The sequence below is a fragment of the Pempheris klunzingeri genome, chromosome 20 (genome assembly GCF_042242105.1).
Source record: "Pempheris klunzingeri isolate RE-2024b chromosome 20, fPemKlu1.hap1, whole genome shotgun sequence".
Taxonomy (NCBI): Eukaryota; Metazoa; Chordata; class Actinopteri; order Acropomatiformes; family Pempheridae; genus Pempheris; species Pempheris klunzingeri.
This window is the reverse complement of record NC_092031.1, coordinates 10,829,886-10,850,506: the sequence shown is the minus strand read 5'-3', so window position 1 is coordinate 10,850,506 and position 20,621 is coordinate 10,829,886. Positions and strand designations below refer to the sequence as shown.

Below are 20,621 nucleotides of genomic sequence, written 5' to 3'. Positions count from 1 at the left end.
CGGGCCGAGAACGGAGTGCATACACTTGTGCTACATCAAACTCAGTATGACTGCTGCTGTTTCTTTCAGTGGCAGATGTCAGCATGTGAGTATGTTAATGTATGCTTCCACATCGCTTTTCAACAGAAAGCTAGAGCACAAGTGGAGTAGCCCGAAAAGGAAGTACCTGAAAGTGACTGCTTTCAATGTTGCATACTGCGCAGCTAAAAATGAGGCGAGTGATTGCGACTGACGTGTGTTTATGTGTTCCTGTCTCCTCCTTTCTCTGCAGCTGGATGCTTGGTGAAGCATGGTGGTGAAGATGGTTAGAATGCACTTAATGGGGCCGCTGTCGCGGGGCCGGGTCAAATGGCCGAGTATAATGGGAACAGGAGTCCTTTATCTGCTACTGCTATCAACCTGTCTCGGCCAAGACACAGAAGGTAAAGGCAATCCCTGTTTGTGTCCCCTCCTCCATCTACTTATCAATCTCTTTTTCAGTCGATCTTTCTGTCTTGTCTTTTCTCTTTGTCTTTATCTTTTTTTCTCTGTTTTATGATTCAAGTCTGCTGAGTTGGGGTCTAATATCAAAACTGTGCTCATGACTTTTCTGACAGCAGGCTTATAGTAAGCACATCGCACAGTCAACTGTGGTGTGTCACAGGTTTTTCCTGATTCATTATCGATCCTTTTTGATGTGCAATATATCTATTGATGAAGATGAATAGTGCCTTGTTTAACAGCCACAACACAAGTTGTCAATGTGTGTTAAGTAATATATTCAGTTTTACCTCTTATGATATAATTTTACTGCAGTCTTTTCCAGTTCATATTCCTTTTTACCCACTCTCTGCTTGGGCCGCACCTAAGTAAATAATGACAGCTTGCATGCAGTGTACCATGCAACGTTTACCTACTAAACATCAGCATGTTAGCTTGTTGATGTTCACATCTGGTTCAAAACACTGCTGTGTCTCCGTGCAGCCTCACAGAGCTGCTAGCATGGCTGCAGACTCTTGTTCTGGCAAACCGGATGAATGCCAACTTGACCATGTACCACTGCAGCCCATGAAAGAGTTTTAAAAGCTAGAGCCAGCTGTTTCATTGGGTCATTTTATGAGATATGCTTAAGTACCAAACTGTTTACAGACCTCTGAAATTGCAAGTAATATAAATGTTTAAGGTTCTGACAACCCTGGTGTGTTACAGTGTTTCTTCTCTCACTTAATGATGTAAAAAAAAAAAGAGCAATTAATTTAATAATTGTAATAGTTAATGGGAAAGAACATGCCAAGGATATTTCAATGTTGAAAAAACATCCACATTCACATTCCTCTGAGCAAGAGCAAACTGAAGCAAGGTAAGACAAGAATGAAGTCATCACCGATGGGAGAGCTCAGAATATTACTCGCTTGACTTTCTGCTCGATTTGTCAGAATATTAATATTCCATTTAACTTTTAGTCCTTGAAATTTATCAAGTTGGTATTTGGCTGACAGGGGCTGCAGCCAAAGGTGAATGTCTCTGAGTGTGCATGCTTCTGTGCAAAGGAGAAACGCATAAGCATCAAGTGAAATTCGTGAAGTGATGCATTTCTAAACATCCCTTCAAAATCAGATCTCTCTGGACCCATCTGCCACTTCCCCTCTTCACACATGACCACCTGCTCTCAATTATACCTGTGAAACTATGTTTCCTAAACTGTTGGCAGGGTCTCAGAAACAGGAGTGTAGGCACTATTTTGGTGGAACTGCACATAACAAGAATAGTATGTTTTAATGAGCCTGGATTTTTCGGTTGACAGACAATATGTTACTCACTTTGGGTCCCCTCATGACAAGAGTATGTTTTTAATGAGCTCAAATTTCAGGATGAGCAGTTGATTTTAGCTGTTTGGACCCTCACATGACAAGAGTACTAGGATGTTTTAATTAGCCCAGGTCCCAAGGTATAGTAAGAGACTATATTTACTTACTTTTCGTTTCCCAAGTGACAAGAATACCAGTGTATTTTTAATGAGCCTCGGTCCCAGACCGAGACCACATAACGTGTCAAATCAGGCTTTTGGGCTGAAAATTTAACAGCTCCAAACCCTTTTACTCCTGCTTATTTTCTTACCCTCCTCCCCCACACAAACCTGTCATGATTTCAAACGATAAAGATCATAATGCCTTAGTGCTCATTTCTGAAAGCAGTTAGATTTGTAGCACACAAATAGCTTTCTCTAGCTATTGTAGTTGGATTCAGTCTTACTCAGTGTTACTATCACTGAAAATAGCAGAGTGAAATGCAAACCCTCTGCTCTGGTGAATTCCTGCACTTGACTTGACTCTGATTATGAATTCAATTGAAGCCTGCTGTGTGTAGGCGTTGTTTCACTGGTTGTTTTAATTGAATGTGACTTATCAGCGAATATGAACAAGACACAACAGAAGGCATGAAAAGAGTTATGCTTGAGTTGTCATATAGATTGTGTGTGTGTGTGTGTGTGTGTGTGTGTGTGTGTGTTCACGCTGCTTCTTTTTAATGACCAAGTACTTGTGAATGTATTCCTTTGCACCTGTGTAGCTGTTTATGAGACTCCCTGCATGGCAATGAAACTGTGTGTGTGATCACATGTCAGTGATTATGTGGCACAGCTGAAGTGTGTTAAATTAGAAACCAAAAAGAGAGGGTTACAGCACTATATTAACCAGATATTACCGGATAGCGTTCTCTTCTCCAAATCACTCCTCTCACCATGAATTTGTAAGGCTGGCCAGCTTTCTGCAAAATGTACTGGCTCTATGTAAATGTCAGTTGCTAGCATGACTGTGACCCTTTCCCAAACCGATTCCCTCGCACAAGCCCTTCACTACGGAGTGTCACTCTGAATGAACTCTCAGTTCCCAACATCTACCATGAGAAGGAAATATCTGTCATATATACTGGGAGACGGCATGTCTGTTCAGCTGTTGCGATAGCTTACTGTGTATTGTCTATTGTTTAACAGCATGGCTGAAACATGCATGCTTTATCCTATTATGAAAATTCAGTTGAACAAAAGTGAATGAAAGGTTTTTTTTGTGCGTAACCAAAGTATTGTCAGTGATATAGCCTGTTACTTTCAAAATCTATACGATGTTTTCTCCATTATCCAGCACTAATGCCTCTGGTTCAGTCACCACTTATTTTAAGTATTGTGTACTTCCACTACACACTTGCTAGCCCTTAATACGGTAAACCCTCCATGGTAATGGGAGTGTTGAGGCAGATATGGCAAAGGTGTTTGGTGCATTAGGCCTATACTGTATCCATTGATTATCAGTCAATGATCACATAGCACTAGACCAAATATTTCACTCTAAAAACACTAGCCCACTTCTTAATCACTGCTTGCATCTCTTTTTCTGCACTTCAAATAGTAAAAAACAAATGCCCAGAATGGTGCACTTGAACTTTTGTAAAACACAAGCAATAGCTTTTTCACTGACTGCTAGTGATTTTATATTTTTAGGATTTGTATTGGTGGTTGCTCTGTTGGCCACAGTAAGTTTTGCAGCCAAATTTCCAACAGAACAAAAACAATGACAAGTGTGATTGCGATTACATAAGTATAATCACTTGTACACACAGGATAGTACTTGAAACTACTTTTTCCGAGTTCAGTGTGAGAAAGAGGTACAGCTAATGTTAAAATGTCCCCTGACATTATAAGTGCTGTGTTTAAATGCAACCACAGAGAAGAGGTAACTAGGCAGCTTTTTGCAGCAGACCTATAAATAGATAATATTCAATGCTACTCCATTCTGTTTGTTAAATAGGACCTTCCTACCTTTTCATATAAGATGCAATCATGAGTGAAAAATCACTTGTATCACCTATGATGAAGTTCAGCTCACTGTGATGCACATATTTGTAATCAAATGCAGACATAATTGTGGTTTGTACAATTCTCTTTTGATGTGTCTTAAAAGTGAATCTGATGTCCAACCAGAGTACCAACTGTTTTTAACACTCAACAGTTTCAGTTTCATAACCCTGAAGAGTTTGGATATGGGCAGTAGGCTGGATACTCTTAGTTGACCAAGGGAATAGCATACATATAGTTTAGCCAGAATTTAAAACAAGATTATATTTGATGAAAGACATTGGAAATATATCAAAATTAGACTGCACATTTGCATTGGCCAGACTTAAGAGAGGAGCCAGTGACATTTAAATTAGTGTCATCTGCGTAAAAATGTACATTACAATTTGAAGTGGCAGAGATGATTTCCAGATTTCCAGATTTTGGGAATTTTACCTGATGCCAATGATAAGTTAGAAATTTGGACTATAGGTGCTGCAATTAAATTAAATTTACTTAGATTAAATTAAAAAGCACTGAGGCCAAGTAGGGAAGCATCTAATGTATCTTAACCCTTAGATTTGTTAGGGTTTAACCTGACCAGTTTACTGTCCACCTTTTCTTAAAGTAAAATGTATTACCAGATTGGAAAATATTTGGTAAGGAACCTGTTGATGGAGAGCCAGCATTTAAGGAAGCAGCCCTGCATTATCTGTTAATTGCATCACCCAATGAAATGATTGATTAATATTTATTTATTTGTTTATTTATTTTTAAGTGGATTTTAGGGGCAAGCAAAGCAGGGGAATCATTTTTCAAGGATTCAATAATTTTTCAAAATCCACTTGCATTTTCAGAGGTATTTGCAAGCCAGGACAAATAGTAGTCAGGTTTGGCTTTTCAATAAGTTATCCCGTTGACACAGTTATAACTTTGGTGCCTGAAATTCTGCCTGTCAGTCAGATGATTGGTAGTTTTGGCTGATCTTCCAGCATCTCCGACAAGAAGAGCTTTGGAAATGTTTGGAGAGAACCAGGAATCAGAAAGGTGTGTTACTCAAAACTTTTTATAGGGAGCCTTTTCTTTAAGTACAATACGTTGTTAAAAGTTGTGTTAAAATTATTAAAAGCTAGGTCAGAGTCAGAAGTACTTTCAACCTCATAATGTAGAGCGATATAAATCATCAAAAATATCATATCTTCGAACTCTATCACCTGCAGTCGGGCAATGTTCGTGGACGTAACTATACCAGAGAGGCATTAAAGTGCAGGTGTTCATGATATTAGTCCACCCCCTTGTATGTATGTGTGATGGAGGAAGGCAGTATATGTGCTCATGACAAATACGCTGCTAATGTCAATTGTGCCAGTGTGGTGGGCTGGTACTGCAGATTTATGGCATATTTTGTGCATGTGTCAGCATGTGTGAGGTTGTCAGTGTGTGTTGCTGTGTGGATGGGGGTGGAGTTGGAGTTTTCAAGGTGATTTTAATATTTATTACTGATCTCCTTTGTTGTTAGATGTTTCATCTGAAGTGAATGTCTCTCTCATCTGTCCTCTCTTCAGCCATCCCTTCTCTTCATCCTCTGTCTTTGTCCGTTTTCTATTCTTCTCATCAGCCCCTGTCATCTCCCTGTTAAACCCCCCCGTCTGATGCAGAGTGGACTTGTATTTCTCCACACCTCCCTTTTGCTTCTGGAGCCTTTCCCCGCTACCATTTATTGCTGTCTTTCATCTCTGCGCTGCCTCTACTTCCTCTGCTTCACTCTCAGTGCCCTGTATACCCCTTTCAAAAGACCACAGCTTATTTATTGCATTAAGTCAATAAATTGTACCAGAGACTTGACACACACATACAGCACAAAACTTTATTTTGAAGATCCTCAGTCTGTATTTGTATAGTGCACTGGTGCTCACACAAGAGTCCAGTTATAGTATCCGATAAAAAGGAAAAGGTAGGAAGCAGCAGAGAAGACAGAACAGAGGAAAAAAAATGCCCTCAAAAAACATGGGGGCCTTTAGACCACAAACAGACTTCTTAGATTTTTTATGTATGGGTGAGACATTAGTAAGCTTTAGGGGTATTGGTGGTATGTTGGAAAGATCCAGGCTACCTGTTTCACTCTGCCTCCAGTCTAAATACATCCTGAGTCTATCTCTGTACTTAAAGGTACCCAGTAGAGTTAGCAGTTAAATTTACATTCACTCATTCTCATCTTGAGGTCTAACAAAGAAAATTCTCATCCTCATAAAACATTTGCAAAGCTGATTTTCATAGCTAGGATTGTTTACTTCATATTTACAAGCTAGCAGTCCTCTTACTTCTTGCCTTTGCTTGAACATTGTTACATTTCATAGAACATTACCATCACCAGGAGTTGATAAAGGGGCCTGCTCTTTAACATTACAGAAGCTCAGAGTTTGTTGAGCATCTGTATAGCGACTGGTGTCTGAGTGAAACAAGATATATGGGCCAAGTGGAGTTAGTTAAGAGTTATTTAAATCAGTTCCTTGAGATGTAATTGGTCAAAATGTATGGAATGGAAACTTGATGGATTGGTAAAACCTGGTTGTATCTCAGTGAAAACAGATATGGAGCTGTATTCATACCTCACTGAGCCACGTTGTTAGGAGGATGAGTATAAGGGTCAAAAGAACAAATTAGACCTCACCCACATTCTTTGCCAATGCAAACTACGTTTTTGCCAGCTGAATGCCAAGTCACCCAACTCCTATGATATCGTTTGCTTGATTGCTACACCCTAGCCAACAGTCAAGTGTGGCTTTATATGATGGGCAGGATTAGTAAGTCACCCCAAGTAACATTTCATTTGATGCATATATGCAACTGCCCCGAATTGAAGATGAGTCAGCAAAAATACTTTTTACAGGAAGTGGACAGGGGGATTTTAAGTTTTCATTTCACTGTGCCTTTAAAACATTGCTCCTAATGCTACACTATTAAAAACTCTATAGCGCTCACCCCAGACATGAGATGGATACTGATAGTTAATAACGTTGATAAATGTATTACCTAAAATGATGAACTATTCCTTTTGAATTTTTTTTGACCCTCATCTCTTCTACAGGCTATACCTACAGACAAGACTGTGGGTCCTACAGTTGCTGCTCAATAAGAGCATTTGGGGTTACTGGAGGGGTGTTTATGTATTTCCACCATGTGTCCTCACAACAACTACTGTCTGATTACCACCACTACCGCTGTCAGCTGTGTTCAACCCCGCACCGGCTGGGAACAGACCTGACACACTGAGACAGAGACAGAGGGTGAGAGGGGGAGAGAGTCAGGATAATGGATAAGCCAGCACAGTGACAAAGTGGTGATCCCTACAGCATTGTGTGTGTATGTGTGTACGTGTGTCTCTGTGCATGTGCCTTTTTTTTTTTGTGTGTGTGTGTGTGTGTGTGTGTGCGAGCGGGTCTACAATCCGTTCTCTCCAGAGATACATCAATCTAACACAAGGTCACACTGTCTCTCCTCTACAATCCTTTCCTTTTACTCCTCTCCTCTCCTCACAGTCCTCCATCCACCCTCTCCCTCTCCTCTCTTCTTTTAAACTCTCCTCTAACAATCCCCCCTTCTTTTTTCCTTCTCTGTCCCCCTGAATGGTCTCCTCTCCTCTCCAATTTTGTCCCCTCTGCTTCTCCTCTGTCCTCCATGGATGAATAGATCGAGGGGGCGGGTGGATGGACAGATGAATGGGTGATAGATGAATGGCTGGCTGGTTGGGTAGAGGAGGGAAGACGGAGAGGAATCGGACCCCAGGGAATGGTGTAGATTGGTGTACCTGCTGATGGAAGCTTAAAAAGGACATGACACACGAGAACTTTTAGAGAAAAAAAACACCCTTTCTCCTGTCTGACTACTCCTGTATTTCAACCTTTTACTACCATATCTCTCAATCCTCTGGTTTGAAAGATTGTGCAGTATATTTTTAGACGTCATTCCTGTCAAACAGTCAGTTCTGTAGAAAAACTGTTTGGTCTATGGGCTTGAGTGTATCGTGCGCCATGTTGCGGATTAGACACATGGCGTCAGTTAGAATGAATGAAAAAAAATACTAGCGCGGCTTCGTGTTTTAACATTTTCATTTACACAGTTTTAATAATGTGCTTTTAATAAGTAAATTATCTCAAGGAGTCTCTTTGCATGTTAATTAAGTTATATCAAAAGGCCCAATTTGTAATTAACTTACAAACCCTGTGGAACATTATTAATGGCTACACGCCCACACATACTGTGGGATTGCTACACACTTATACTCATATTGTGCACAATATTAGGTCACTGTGATGCCATTAATCCTCATTCATTTCATTGTTTGCATATGCAATAGACACCCAAAAACACATTTTCTGCAGATTTTGCTGCATTGCTTCAAAGGATATTCTAAAAGACACTTTTTTTTTTTTTTTAAATGGCGTCTCTACATTTCATTTGATGTAACTGCATATTGAATGTCAGACTCTTCCATCTTCTCTCTTGTTACATGATCAATTTTGAGTGTGCCGCTTACAAATTCTGTGGCCATCAATCAACAGGGAAAAGGGCTTTTTCCAAACTCCTCTTTTTTTTAATAAAGAAATCTTTTAAGGAATCTGATCAACACAGACGGCCTTTGAGATGACTTCCGTTTGCTTTTTTTTTTTTTTTGTGCTCACATATTATTCCACCATATTTTTGAGTTCACCATCATTGGGTTTTCCCGTTCACAATCAAGACTCCAGGCAAAGTATCCAAGCGAGTATTTAACAGATGGCAACAAGCAGAACGCAGTCAAGTACAACTTCAGCTCAAATGAGAACAAATATGGCACAGTAAAGAATCTGATTAAAAAGCTTTCGAAACTATTTTGAACTCATATTGGATAGAACGTGTTGAGTCTGAAATGAAAGTAAAGACGCTAAAACTCACTACAGGCCAGTGTATTTCAGGCCTGGTGGCCCAGCAGCCCACTGGGCCTAAGGGATGAGGATTTTTTGTAATGTGCAGCTGCAACATCTGTTTGTTAAAACGTTAACTCACTATAGGCAGGTCTGAAATCAGTATTCTTTACCCTTTTTATGTATAGCATGACGTTCAACACTTCCTGCCTCCAACTATCGCAAGCTAATGTTACATAGCAACCTTAGCTAGCTAGCTACCAAACATTCTTCCTTTGTGACATTAAGGGAGAATTTCAAGGAGGAATGATAAAAGCCAAAAACCGTAGACAAACAATCACCCAGTCAACATTCATGGCTCAAACAAGTCAACAACGTTAGCAAAGCCCCAGGTCGGCGAAGCACAGGCAGCACGTTCTCTGTCCTCATTAAATGCCATTAGAACAAGAACAGTCAATTATCCACAATGTTAACGTTATTTCAAGTAAAGGATAGTGCTGAACTCAATGGAATCCTGAATGAATGGCTGTAAAAGACAGAACACGGTACGGTAAAACCTGTTTCTGGCTATTTTGATAAATAGTCCCAAATTTTTGTCTCTGTCCAGCAGCTGTTTTTCATAGATTCCTTAAATGTTCTTATGATAGAGAGGACACATTATAAGCAGGTGGAATGCACCAAACGCAAATTTAACGCAAGGCCTTCAAGTGATCAGTTTGGATCTCTTGGTAGATCTAGCATAGTAGCGAATCAAAACTTGAATAAAAATTTTTTCTAGAGTGCAGAAAGGTTATTATGTTATTTGTTTTAGTTTAATGTGTTGTTGTCTAAATGTGCCCACCTTTCCAAAGGCTGTAAGTATCAGTAGCCAGAAGTTTTTTCAAGTTTTCAAAGCTATTATCATGTAATTCAATTTCATTTGTTGTTGTTGGAAAAACAGCACCCCAAGATTACACATTGTAAAGGTTCTTTGTAAGACTCAGCTATTGCTGTTGATGCAGGACCGTATGGCATCAGCTTCCTATGGCTTTTCTCACTTCTGTGATTCTGTCTGTGATTCTGTAAACTATATGGCCCTACCTTAATTCTGCAAATCACTCTGTTGTCTGTTGCTGGCCTCACTGGACGAGAAACAATTATAATCTGTAGAAGACTGCCTGCTACTCTCTCTGCCCTGTGAAATGATGCCCACAGCGCATCATTCACAGGCCCAGTCTGAAACATCATCAGATGAAACGAGTCAATTATTTCAGTGGAAACAGGCCAGTGTGGTGGCAGTGACGCCTGTGGTATTCTTCACTGTCATTTGGGGAGAAAGCATCCTCAGCTTGCCAATACATTCTGTTAATCCATGTTGTCTGATTCTATGCCATGGAGTTCACCTCTGCAGACACACTGCTGATTTCTCATTGGGTTATATGTACTGCCGCTATGTTTAGTATTCCGATTTTCTTTCCTAAACATTTCCTACAGTGTATGGTAGAAAAGTTTAGACCAGCCTACACTGAAAAAAATTAACTTGTTTGAAATGCAACTGTTGTTGCATTGTTTTGAATTTAGGCTCTGGGTGAAGTTATACAATATCCTTTGACCAAACACAAATTATTTTTGTGCAAGAAACGTTTTTTTTGCTGTTGTCATATTTGCCTCATCAATTCAGTATCCATCCAATGTCCTCAGTGCTCCCACAAATGGGCTTTTCTGTCTGTGTTGTGATAGTTTCTGTCTGACATATAACCAATGCACCAGATAGTCAGTCAAAGCCAAAACAAGCTTTTCCTCCATTTTCTTGGTTATCGGATGATGAGTCGCCCCATCTAATATATGATTGGTTGCCTGAAAAGTACAGAGATTTTCAACTAGAAATGCTCGGTGTGGCTGCACAAAAAAAGGCAGAGCACTCAGAAAAAAGACGCTGGGCGCTATATACTTTCTCCCCATTGGGAACCATTGGAAGACCCTGATACTAAAAACTAAAACACTAAAATACTAAAAAATGCTATATAGACACGGGCCCTTAATCACGATCCATTGTTATAACACATTTTTCTCACTATTCCGAGAATGGATAGATTTAATTTCATCCAGCCTTTGTGTGGAGAAATGTGCTTCTCCCTTCTTTGCTTATTAGATTGACTTGTTTCAAGTTTCACATTCACTTGCCTTCAATGACAATACCCAGTACAATTATTTGGATATAGACCTAAAATCTTATAGACAATAATGAGTTTTAACTGTTGAGTTCAGCCTTCAACAGGAAGCCACTTAAACTCTTCAAAATAGTTTGGGCGATCGTGTGTTTGTGGACTGAGATTAAGGACGATCATCAGTAGTTAGTTCTGACAACAACAACAACAGCTAAAAGACTGTTTACTTGTTGGCTTAAAAGGAGTAGTTACACATTTTAGACTTTGGTCTCATTCTCTGTTTTGTAGAGAGTTCAGATGAATGTCACTGTCATACCCCACATTTAAATATGAAGTTAAAGTCAGCATCTGATTAGTTTATATCAGAGAAGAATTTGTGGTTTTAAAGAGACTCAAGGAATGATGAACTATTCCTTTAAGAATGCGATACATGTGGAGGAGGAAATCTGTCTGCAAAGGACTCAACACATATGAAATAATGCACAAAACCCAGATAGGTTGAAGATTAAAGATATTATTGTACAATAATAGGAGACAAACCTTGATCACAAGGAAACTGTAGTCAGAGGAAAAGCATCTATCTCACTGAAGACATACATTAAGCATGCTGGGTATCTTGATTGTCAGCAATGCAGCGTCTTTTCCCCGTGGAGTGACTCATTCTACATATCCAATGGATCCTGGCTCAACACACAATTGGCCTTGTCCAGGTGCCCTATTGAGTCACAGTCTCCGCATGTATATTTCATGGGAACTCTAGCATGTGTGAGTGCAGACGGGCATACGCGCACAATCGTGTAAACTGTGTGAAGTGGTGTGAACGTGCACATGGAATTGTGTTGTGAGGAAACAGTTCCTAAGCAGTGTGTCATGGAGACAGTTGCTAAGCTATGTGTACGGAACAATAACAGTTGTTTGCATCTAGCTCAAGACTGTTTTTAGGGGATTGCTGTGGTCTCTAACTCCTCCCATTCAGTCAACGTTCTTAATATGGACTTTATTTCTGCCAACCTTGGCAACCTGTATCTGCTTATTCTGCCTGCCAAACCTAGATGGACAAGATCTGAATGGTAAATAAAGAAGATATTGATTGAAACACTCCAGGTCACTCACGGCCTGTGATATTGTCTGAATGGCGAGGTCTATTTCATAGTTTTAAGTCTTTTTTTTTTATTTTTTGTGGTCCACACCTTTAACGCTCTACCTCCGTTCCCCTCACACAGCTCTCCGAGGAGCTTTTCATCACCTTGACAGAAACCTGGCATCCAATGGATTTATTCACTTCCTTATGCACAAAGTCATTTCAGTGATTATTTTTTCCAGAAACTTTGAAAGGCGAGAGCACAAGCGTGTGCTTAGGGGAGTATAAGTGAGGGCTCACAGGAAGACAAGAACATATCAATGAGGGAAGAAATGTTCAAGTAAACTTTAGAGGGTGAGCATGAGTAGAGACACTTAGCGAAGATAAGTCCCTGCATACAAGAGAACACTAGTCATGGTATAGAAGCCCTTATAGTGGGTATCTCATGGAAATAATTGTACTCTTGTCAGGAAATATGCCTGTGACAAGCAGAGAATTTACATTTCTATGCAATTGACTCTTCATTCTGATTTTCGTCTCTCATGTGTTTCCCGTAACTTTGTACCTCTTGAGTTAACTGTGGTGCAAAGAGAAAGGAAATGACTCAGACACATGATTAAATTTAGCCCCTGTTAACAATATGTGGCAACTTGACTTCATCTTCACGGTTTAACGTCCGTGCAGATACATGGAAGCATTTATTTTGATCAAGATTTAACCTGAAAGAAGTGCCAACAATTTCTTCAAATTCATTTTAGACAGAGAAAAATTGGACTTTAAATTAGCATCACATATCCGTTCCGGATATTCAGCCTTTAAAAAGATTTAGTTCATTTAATTTTGATATCTCATCGTGTTCAACTGTCACTTTAAGTTTCAACCTGGACTGTTTACGGTTTCATCCCATTTCATTTTTGTTATTTGATGGGGGAAGCAGGGTGACAGGTGGAGAGACAGAGGCAGATGAGAAGAGACAGGGGAGGGAAAAAACTGAGGGGAGAGAAAGAGACAGAGATGCCCCATAGAGAACAAATGGCTGGTTAGTAATAGATGAGGGGCATCAGCTTACACTGAAGGATAAAAAGGCAGTCAAGCAGGGGATACACATCTGTCATCTGCTGTTCACACACACGCATGCACACACACACAAGCCAGCTGGTATAGTGTGATGTAACTAGTGACTATTGTTCCATGGCTCATGCATCTTTTTGGACTGCTAACCTGAGATGCACCCTCAGAAAAACTTCAAAAGGAAGAAGGAGAGAAATCCTCCTTCTCTGCCACAGAGACCTGGGTTGTAGGCAAACACACAAGCGTGTGTTTGTGGTTTTAAAGCTGATGATAATTCACATCGTGGTCACTTGCGCATAGAACCTCCCACTCATTAAACCGTGAAAAGAAGCAGCTGATGCAACCCTCTTACAAACAACTAATTTGCATTAGTTAATATGTTTTGTGGAATCAATCAGAAGTGGGTAGTAACAAGTAATGCACGAGTAAAAACATTTTTTTTTAATGCCCCTATTTTAAATCTTACTTCCACTCTTTACTCAAGTATGTTTTTTGAGCCAGTAATCTACTTTTTGTTTTGCATTATTTGCCATTTACACCTTTGTCGCTTGATTCCACCAGATGAGGCTGAGTCACGTTCCAGCTTTGGTCCGGTTTTGTTCCATCCTCTGCACAGCTTCATGCCCTACCAGGAGTTTTTCAGAAGCAGAGCATTTCGCCTGGCTGATTTAGTTTACTTTAGCTGATTTGGTTATTTTTCCTTGATTTTTGTTCTTCACTCATAGGTAAACAGGGTAACAAATTGTGGTCATTGTGGTTTTTTACTTACTGTATTGTGCTGTAGCCTATGGAAAAGTGCTGTTATATTTCCCAGATTAACCTCTCGTCATCCATGGTGATAAAATCCACTGACTGGTTGTTTTTTGGCCTCATGCCACCAGTTTTCAAGTAATATTGATGTAGTGACCTGTATACGATCAGGAGTCTGAATGGGGTATTTTATTATGAAAACTGATTGGATGCTCTGTGCTCTTCCTTTGTATGACTTCCTGTCTGGCTCATCTGCCCTGTGCAGCTTGATCACTGATGAAGCCTATTGTAATCTGAGCTGCTTCTCAGATGCTTCTGAGACGCCCTGCGGGTTGTGTCTGTCAGAATCGAGTGCACACACTTACCTGCTCGACTTCATAAACCTATATATGTATATGTATAAACCTCCCAATGCATTCAACAAAGTGAGGTGTAAAGTGAACAAAATAGCATTTGGCTTGGTTTGAGGGTCAGTTGTAAATGACGCCAAAACATTCTTTTCCTCCTTCTCTGCATGACAAATTAGAAAAGCAATCATTTTCAGCACTAAGATAAGCTAATTCTGAGCCTGAGGACAGTTTAATCCATATTTGGGAACATTCAATACTGTCTCTCATTGCAAGAAACAAGACACGTTACCAATGAATCCTGAGATAATCTATGATGTCGCACAGTTGTAATGCTTAATCGTGGAGGGAAAGAGACAGAGAGACCGTGTGTGAGAAAGTGATCATTGTTGCATGAAGTTTATTTTCTAGGTGAGCAGATATCCGTCTTCCAGCCTCCCTGTGGGATATTTCTTAACTATCCTTGAGAGCTGTACAATAATGTTACCCCGTCTGGCAAATGTGGGTGTGCTTGTGTTTTTCGTATTCTGGTAAGGACAGAGGGAAAAAGCCGAATCCTTGAATGTTCTTGCTGTTTTTCCCACTAAATGGCACCATTTTTCAGCCTCCAGCTTGGGTTAAAATTATTTCCCCTTATAGTACAGTAAGTGCTGGTGGAGGCAGTGAATGGAGGTGGAAAAGCTTATGGAGATAAGCACATCAGCATTTGTATACTATACATGCAAACACAAACACACTCACACCTCACAGCACATTTCTTATTTGCTTGTTCTCATGTTCTTGAAAACTTCAAACCCACTTACTGCATTTCATGTTTGACTCCCCACTCTCCCCTCTCTATTGGTTGTGCTGCTGCCTTGCTTTGCTCTGAAGGATAATTCCTTTCTTTCACAAGTTTTTTTTTTTCCTCTGCTTTTTCACTCCTCCTATCCTCCCTTGGCTGCCACCTTTCCGTCTCCTTCTCTCTCCTTCCTGGTGGGACGTCTCAAACTGCAGATTGGCAATATGAGGGTAAGAACTGTCTCCTCCTCTGTTAGCTGTGTGTCCAGTTAATGTGCTAGTTCATTAACTTCCGCTAACCCTGCACAGATGGTTGTAGGTTGTTAGGCCTGTCATTAATTTTTGAAAAAAAAAAAATAGACATTAGTCTGTCTTCACTGTCAAGTCTCGCCTCCCTTACCTCACCTCTTTTTCTCCGACATTTCATTTGAGTTATAAGCTTCATCTGCTCTTTTCCTTCACAAAATCCAAAATTCATCTCAATGTAGAGAGAAGAACTAGGTCAATAGGCATATTCTTTATTGCTGTTGTCCTTACAGCTTTTCTTAGCCAAGGTTTTTAGTTGGATTTTATTTTTCTATCTGTCTTTGTCTCTTCCTCTTTCTTCTATTTGGACACTATGATGCTGTTTCTGCTCATAACCACACTCCTTCTGGCATATGAGGATAGAAGTATCTCCCATCCATGCCCATCCATTGTGCCCACAATTTGAATAGCTTCCCCTCAGGAAGGTGCTTTAGACCCAAGTGTAGTTAAATTGTTGAATTATCTTATAGAGCCATTTGCCATATGCTTGTGGAATTTGCACATTGTACCTTTGTAATAAGCCTATTCAACAGTTTTTGGTTGCCTATGACTGAACTTCACATTCTACCAATATTTTTTACTGTTGTTTTAGTTGCAACCCATGTTGATTGTCCAACCACGATTTTACACTAAAGTGGAAACGGTCATTCATCAAGTGAAATCATCCATATGCTTCACAAATGAGTTTTATACTTCAGGCCTTTTTCTAAAATGGATATAAACCAGTGAAACCCCAGAAGACACCGATAAGAATTCTTAATTTTCCCTTTTTCTTTTTCACCCTCCCAGAATGTAAACTGTCCCGGTCGGGCCCTCCTGCTACCATCGTTGCCATAGACGAAGAAAGCCCCAATGGTAAAGTATTCAGCAGTTTTACTTCTTCTCTCTATCCTGGAAAGTAGGTGTAATATGTAGATGTAGCAAGTGAACATGGTCATCACCTTTTACCGGATGTTAAACAATCTGTGTCAGATGATCTTGACCTTTTCAGCAGATGCTGACTGGAATGGCATGTAACCTGTACTCATTAATATTCATAAGGTTGGTGCCAAGAGCCTGATCCTAGACCCAGGAGATAAGATATTAGGTCATTCAGTTTGAGCCGAATCACTGTGTATGAGCGTAAACAACAAAAAGATGTGTGTATTTACATCTGTTTGTGTGTGCATACTTGTCTTACTAAATGTTGCAGTTCATTAGAAAGCATCAAGGCGAGATAAACCGTGTTAATTAGTGAGCTTTAGAGGTGTCGGTAGGCATATTTTGTTACCTTTGGACACAGCCAGACTAGATGCTTCCCTGTTAATGCAAGGCTAAGCTAACAGCTGCTGGCTGTAGCCTCATATTAAATAGGCAGGTACAGAGGGGTATTCATCCTCTCACTAAACTCTCAGCTAGACAGCCAATAAAATATCCCTAAGCTATTCATTTAATATGATTTAGTCAACAATTACTATGAATTGTCAGTAATTTTCCCAGCCCTTAATATTTTGTGTCAAGCGGTTGTCTTGCTTATAACTTCTTGAGTTAGAAAGAAATAATGGCATGGGATGGTGGACATTTGCTTGACTAGAACTCCTAATTTGAATATTGGAGCTATTTTGTCTTCTAATCTGGTCTTTTCTCCCCCACCCTCTCAAACCACTTGACAAAAACTACAAAACTAAGGCTGCCAGAGTTTTCAGGCACACTTTATCCGAACACTGACATGTCTTCTGTGTATTTTTCTTTCCAGAGCTGGCTCAAATTGTTCGACCTTGTTAGCAAATTTGTGGCTCCTGTAGCTGACTGTATAGACGAATACAAACAAGCATGCAATCCCAGAGGCTCCTTTGGAGTTTTAGAGGAGACTTTTGTGTGTATGCGATGTTCAGAGGAAGTTATTCATGGAGGGATCACATTTTAATTGATGGATTTAATCCTTACTTTGGTCACAAGTAAATTAAGGCTCATGTTGGCCTCGAGGGGGAAGGTGAAATGTACACAGAGAAGCTGTTCTGTGTGATTAAATCAACCTCTTATCTCCTATATATTACTGTTCAGAAACAGAAACCTGTCATGATGTTTGCCACGTCTGCTTCTCAACAAAGTTTTAAATTGTGAGACCTGATCACCTGTAATCCTAACTGACATAAAAAGATTAGCACAGCAACACCAGACAGAGTGGAGAGCCGTGCCTTCCATCTACCCAGCTGGCATAATGATGGCTTACCGCATCCTATTAAGCTACCCACTCTCTTACTTCACATATTTTCATCTTTACTGTGTTCATCTATATTCCTCATTCAGAGGAGTGTTCACTGGGTAGGCAACACTGACACAAGAGTGCATGTTTGTATGCTTAGGAGACACAAAAGGTCAGAGGTTCTTCATAAAAAGAAAAAGAATGACAGTGGTGAATTCCCATGCTATGTACATAGATCATGGAAATGAACACATTATTGCAAAATATATTATGCTTTCTAATTTTATGGTAAGCCTAATAAAAGATAGAAATGCTTTATAAATAGCTGTATTATTAATACACTTTACTGTTATGTCTAATCTTTTATTTTGATTCATTTTGTTCTTATTAGGAAAAAAAACATCTAGATTCAATTAGTATTGTGAGCTGAAGAAGCATGCAGGGGAGTCTGATGTATTTTCTCAGCCCTGAGTGGTGTTTGCAGGTCATACACTCGGGCTGCAGGAGCAACTTCCTCTTATCAAAGGGTTTGGCAGTAGCCAGCATGCAGCCTGAGAGGCCGTACCCAGGGCAATGTGAGGTCTTCATATCACTCACTGCTGCTGTTAAACATACTGCTGTGAACACACACACACACACAATACGTAAAAGACTTAGAAAATAGATTTGGAGTGGAAATTCAGTCTTTCAGCTACAAAATAGTTAAGTTTGTGTCAATTCAACATAATATCCATAATATGAGTTTAGCCTTGAAGATTGGTTAAAGGAAATATGAGAATGTGCTTTTCTGTGATTGTGCATGTGTGAATATGACACAAGTTCCAGAAAACGGATCTTGCATTGGGAGCTACATAGTGTGCTCAAATGGCTGCATGTGTGCATATACATGTAAGTCTGCATTATATTGTCAAACAACAATGTGTGCGGCGCATGGTTTGTCTATCTTTGCACTGACGTGTTCATTGTGCACAGACCGTATGTACACGTGTGCGTTTTTGCCTGTTTGCGCAGTAATCTTCCAAACAGGGCTGTTAAAAAATAATTTAGTATTGGAATGGGTTGTATGCATAATGCCATGTATTGCTCTGTGGCTGTGAAATAGTGTTACAGATTTAATAGAGAATCTCGCTTTAGGGTGATTATCTTGGGTTGGTGTTGGGAGAGAGACTCCAGGAAAGAAAAGAGGCGGAGGAAGGGGGAGAAAAGGGGAGGAAGAGAGGGGGCAGTAACAAGATACAAGTTGGGGATTTTTTTCCTCAGGGAAATGTCATAAAAGAAGATAACATTAAAATTAGGGGTGTGATTTTAATAATATCAAGTAAAAGGGTGATTAGAACGAGTGTATAGGTGTAGGAGAACCACACACACACACACACACACACACACATACATGCATAGAGCAACACAGGCACATACACACACTATTATCAGGGGTCTTCACAATAACATGACAAACAACATTCCCCCAATGCATTCAATTTATCATTTAGCAGATAATACATGCTACATCGGCATACAAAATTGCATTTAATAGTATACAATCATTTTCACATATGCTCTAACACTATTAGTCTCCTCTTGTAGGAATACTCAGCTTTGCCAATCTAGCTTGACCACTGATAATGCTGTAAGGGTCCCCGAAGCCAAATAAAACACTAGTTATTATTCCATACATGGATAGAAAATCATCCCAGCTGCTTCTTCTAGCAAAATATGTTCGCTAAAGGGTTGTCAGCTGAAGTTGTTTTACAATCTCTTTTACAACTAGGGTTAAGGTCATTGTTGAAATTCAAAACACAAATATGTCAGTTACTGTCATAATCAAATAACACGTGTGCATGAGTTCACAAAAAAGTGCACTTTTTTTTTCTGTCAAACAGCCCTGAGGCTTTATCCTTATTTTAACCTCTACTACAATTTTCATAAGAGATGAAAAACATGACCCTGGGCCACTCCAAATAAAAGACATTCATTATCAGCATTCACTACGTATATTTTGTTTGGTTTGGTGGAAGGACCTAGTTGAGTACTCTTGTCATTTGATTGAAGACTAACCTCAGTGTTGCGAAGCCAATGGAAATCCTTGACCCACTGTTAAGGAGAGTTTTCAGGGCCGGGATGAGAAGTTGAACACACAGATGCAGACCAAAGGCTGAGCTTATTCTTCAGCTGAGGAATACATGCGACAATATGATTGTAGTAAAGAAGTAGCCACACAAAATAGTGTTCAACATTTACATCACGAAGACACCTTGAGTGAAGCAAACCCTTCTTGCGCCACTCTAGGCCTCCTTGATATCAACACCAGAGTTGAAACAGGTTGAAACATAAAAGATGCATATATTGCTTACCAGAGATACTAAAAGTGTATGTCTGCTTGTAAAAAAAATATGCCTGGTCCTCTTCACATGTCACATGAGTGTGAGGTCAAACTACTCACACCCACAGTACATGTGTCATGAGTCCTCTACAGCTTGTTGTATGAACACAAAACATTAGCTAACCTTCTGTCATACCAGATAAAAGGGATATTTGTATTCATATTGCTAGTGTGTTGTAAGAAGACCTGTCTAATGCTAGTCAGTAGAAAGAGCTTAGACGTTATAAGTCATTTTTTATTTCTCTGTGCCGTGCCTTGCCCTGTGCATTTTCTTTCATCTTTTCATCCCTCTTGAGAAACTTGTGACAATGAGAGCATGTAAGGTAGTAAATGCTCTGGCACTTTTCTGTCACATGCCTGATAGGAGAGCCCGATAACAGAGCCCGATTTTTGCCACTTGGGGGCAGTGGAAAAAAAGTTGCCATCACAAAACTCATGACATTCAAAATGCAATTTTTTTATGTGTTTTCAACATAAATAAGTGTCACCGGTGTAAATATGTGACTGAGAAAAGACCACCCTCTCTCTTTTTCTCCTGCTCCATCTTTCAGTAAATGTGTGTGAAAACGCTCTGGTCAGATTTTGCTCCCTTTATGATGTCATAAGGGGATCTGTTGAGCATGTCACCTCCTCCGGCCCCTCAGCAAATTGACTGTCCCCACCCAAAACCTCCTGAATCTACCTTGCTGTCCCCTTTTGTTTTTCCCTAATCAACACCAGCTCCTGGCAGTGCGAACATGTCGAAGGTGAGAGCGAAGCATGCAGATCATTCTGTTCTTCTAAAACAGAGCGAGCTGGAGGAGGTGATGCAGCAGCCATGCCTGCAATGAGCAAAATAACGTGGTTCTTTTTGCGAACACCA

The 20,621-nt window shown here is 39.9% G+C and overlaps 1 protein-coding gene across 1 annotated transcript in view; it reads left to right on the top strand.

Annotated features, from left to right (window-relative positions):
• Window positions 1-289: 289 nt before the first annotated feature.
• LOC139219518 (protocadherin-15-like) overlaps window positions 290-20,621 on the top strand; it is a 143,070-nt gene continuing 122,738 nt past the window's right edge. Inside the window, exons 1-3 of the mRNA XM_070851409.1 lie at window positions 290-422; window positions 15,105-15,119; window positions 15,984-16,049. Coding sequence (XP_070707510.1) covers window positions 290-422; window positions 15,105-15,119; window positions 15,984-16,049 — 214 coding nt within the window. The remainder of the gene's footprint in view (window positions 423-15,104; window positions 15,120-15,983; window positions 16,050-20,621) is intronic.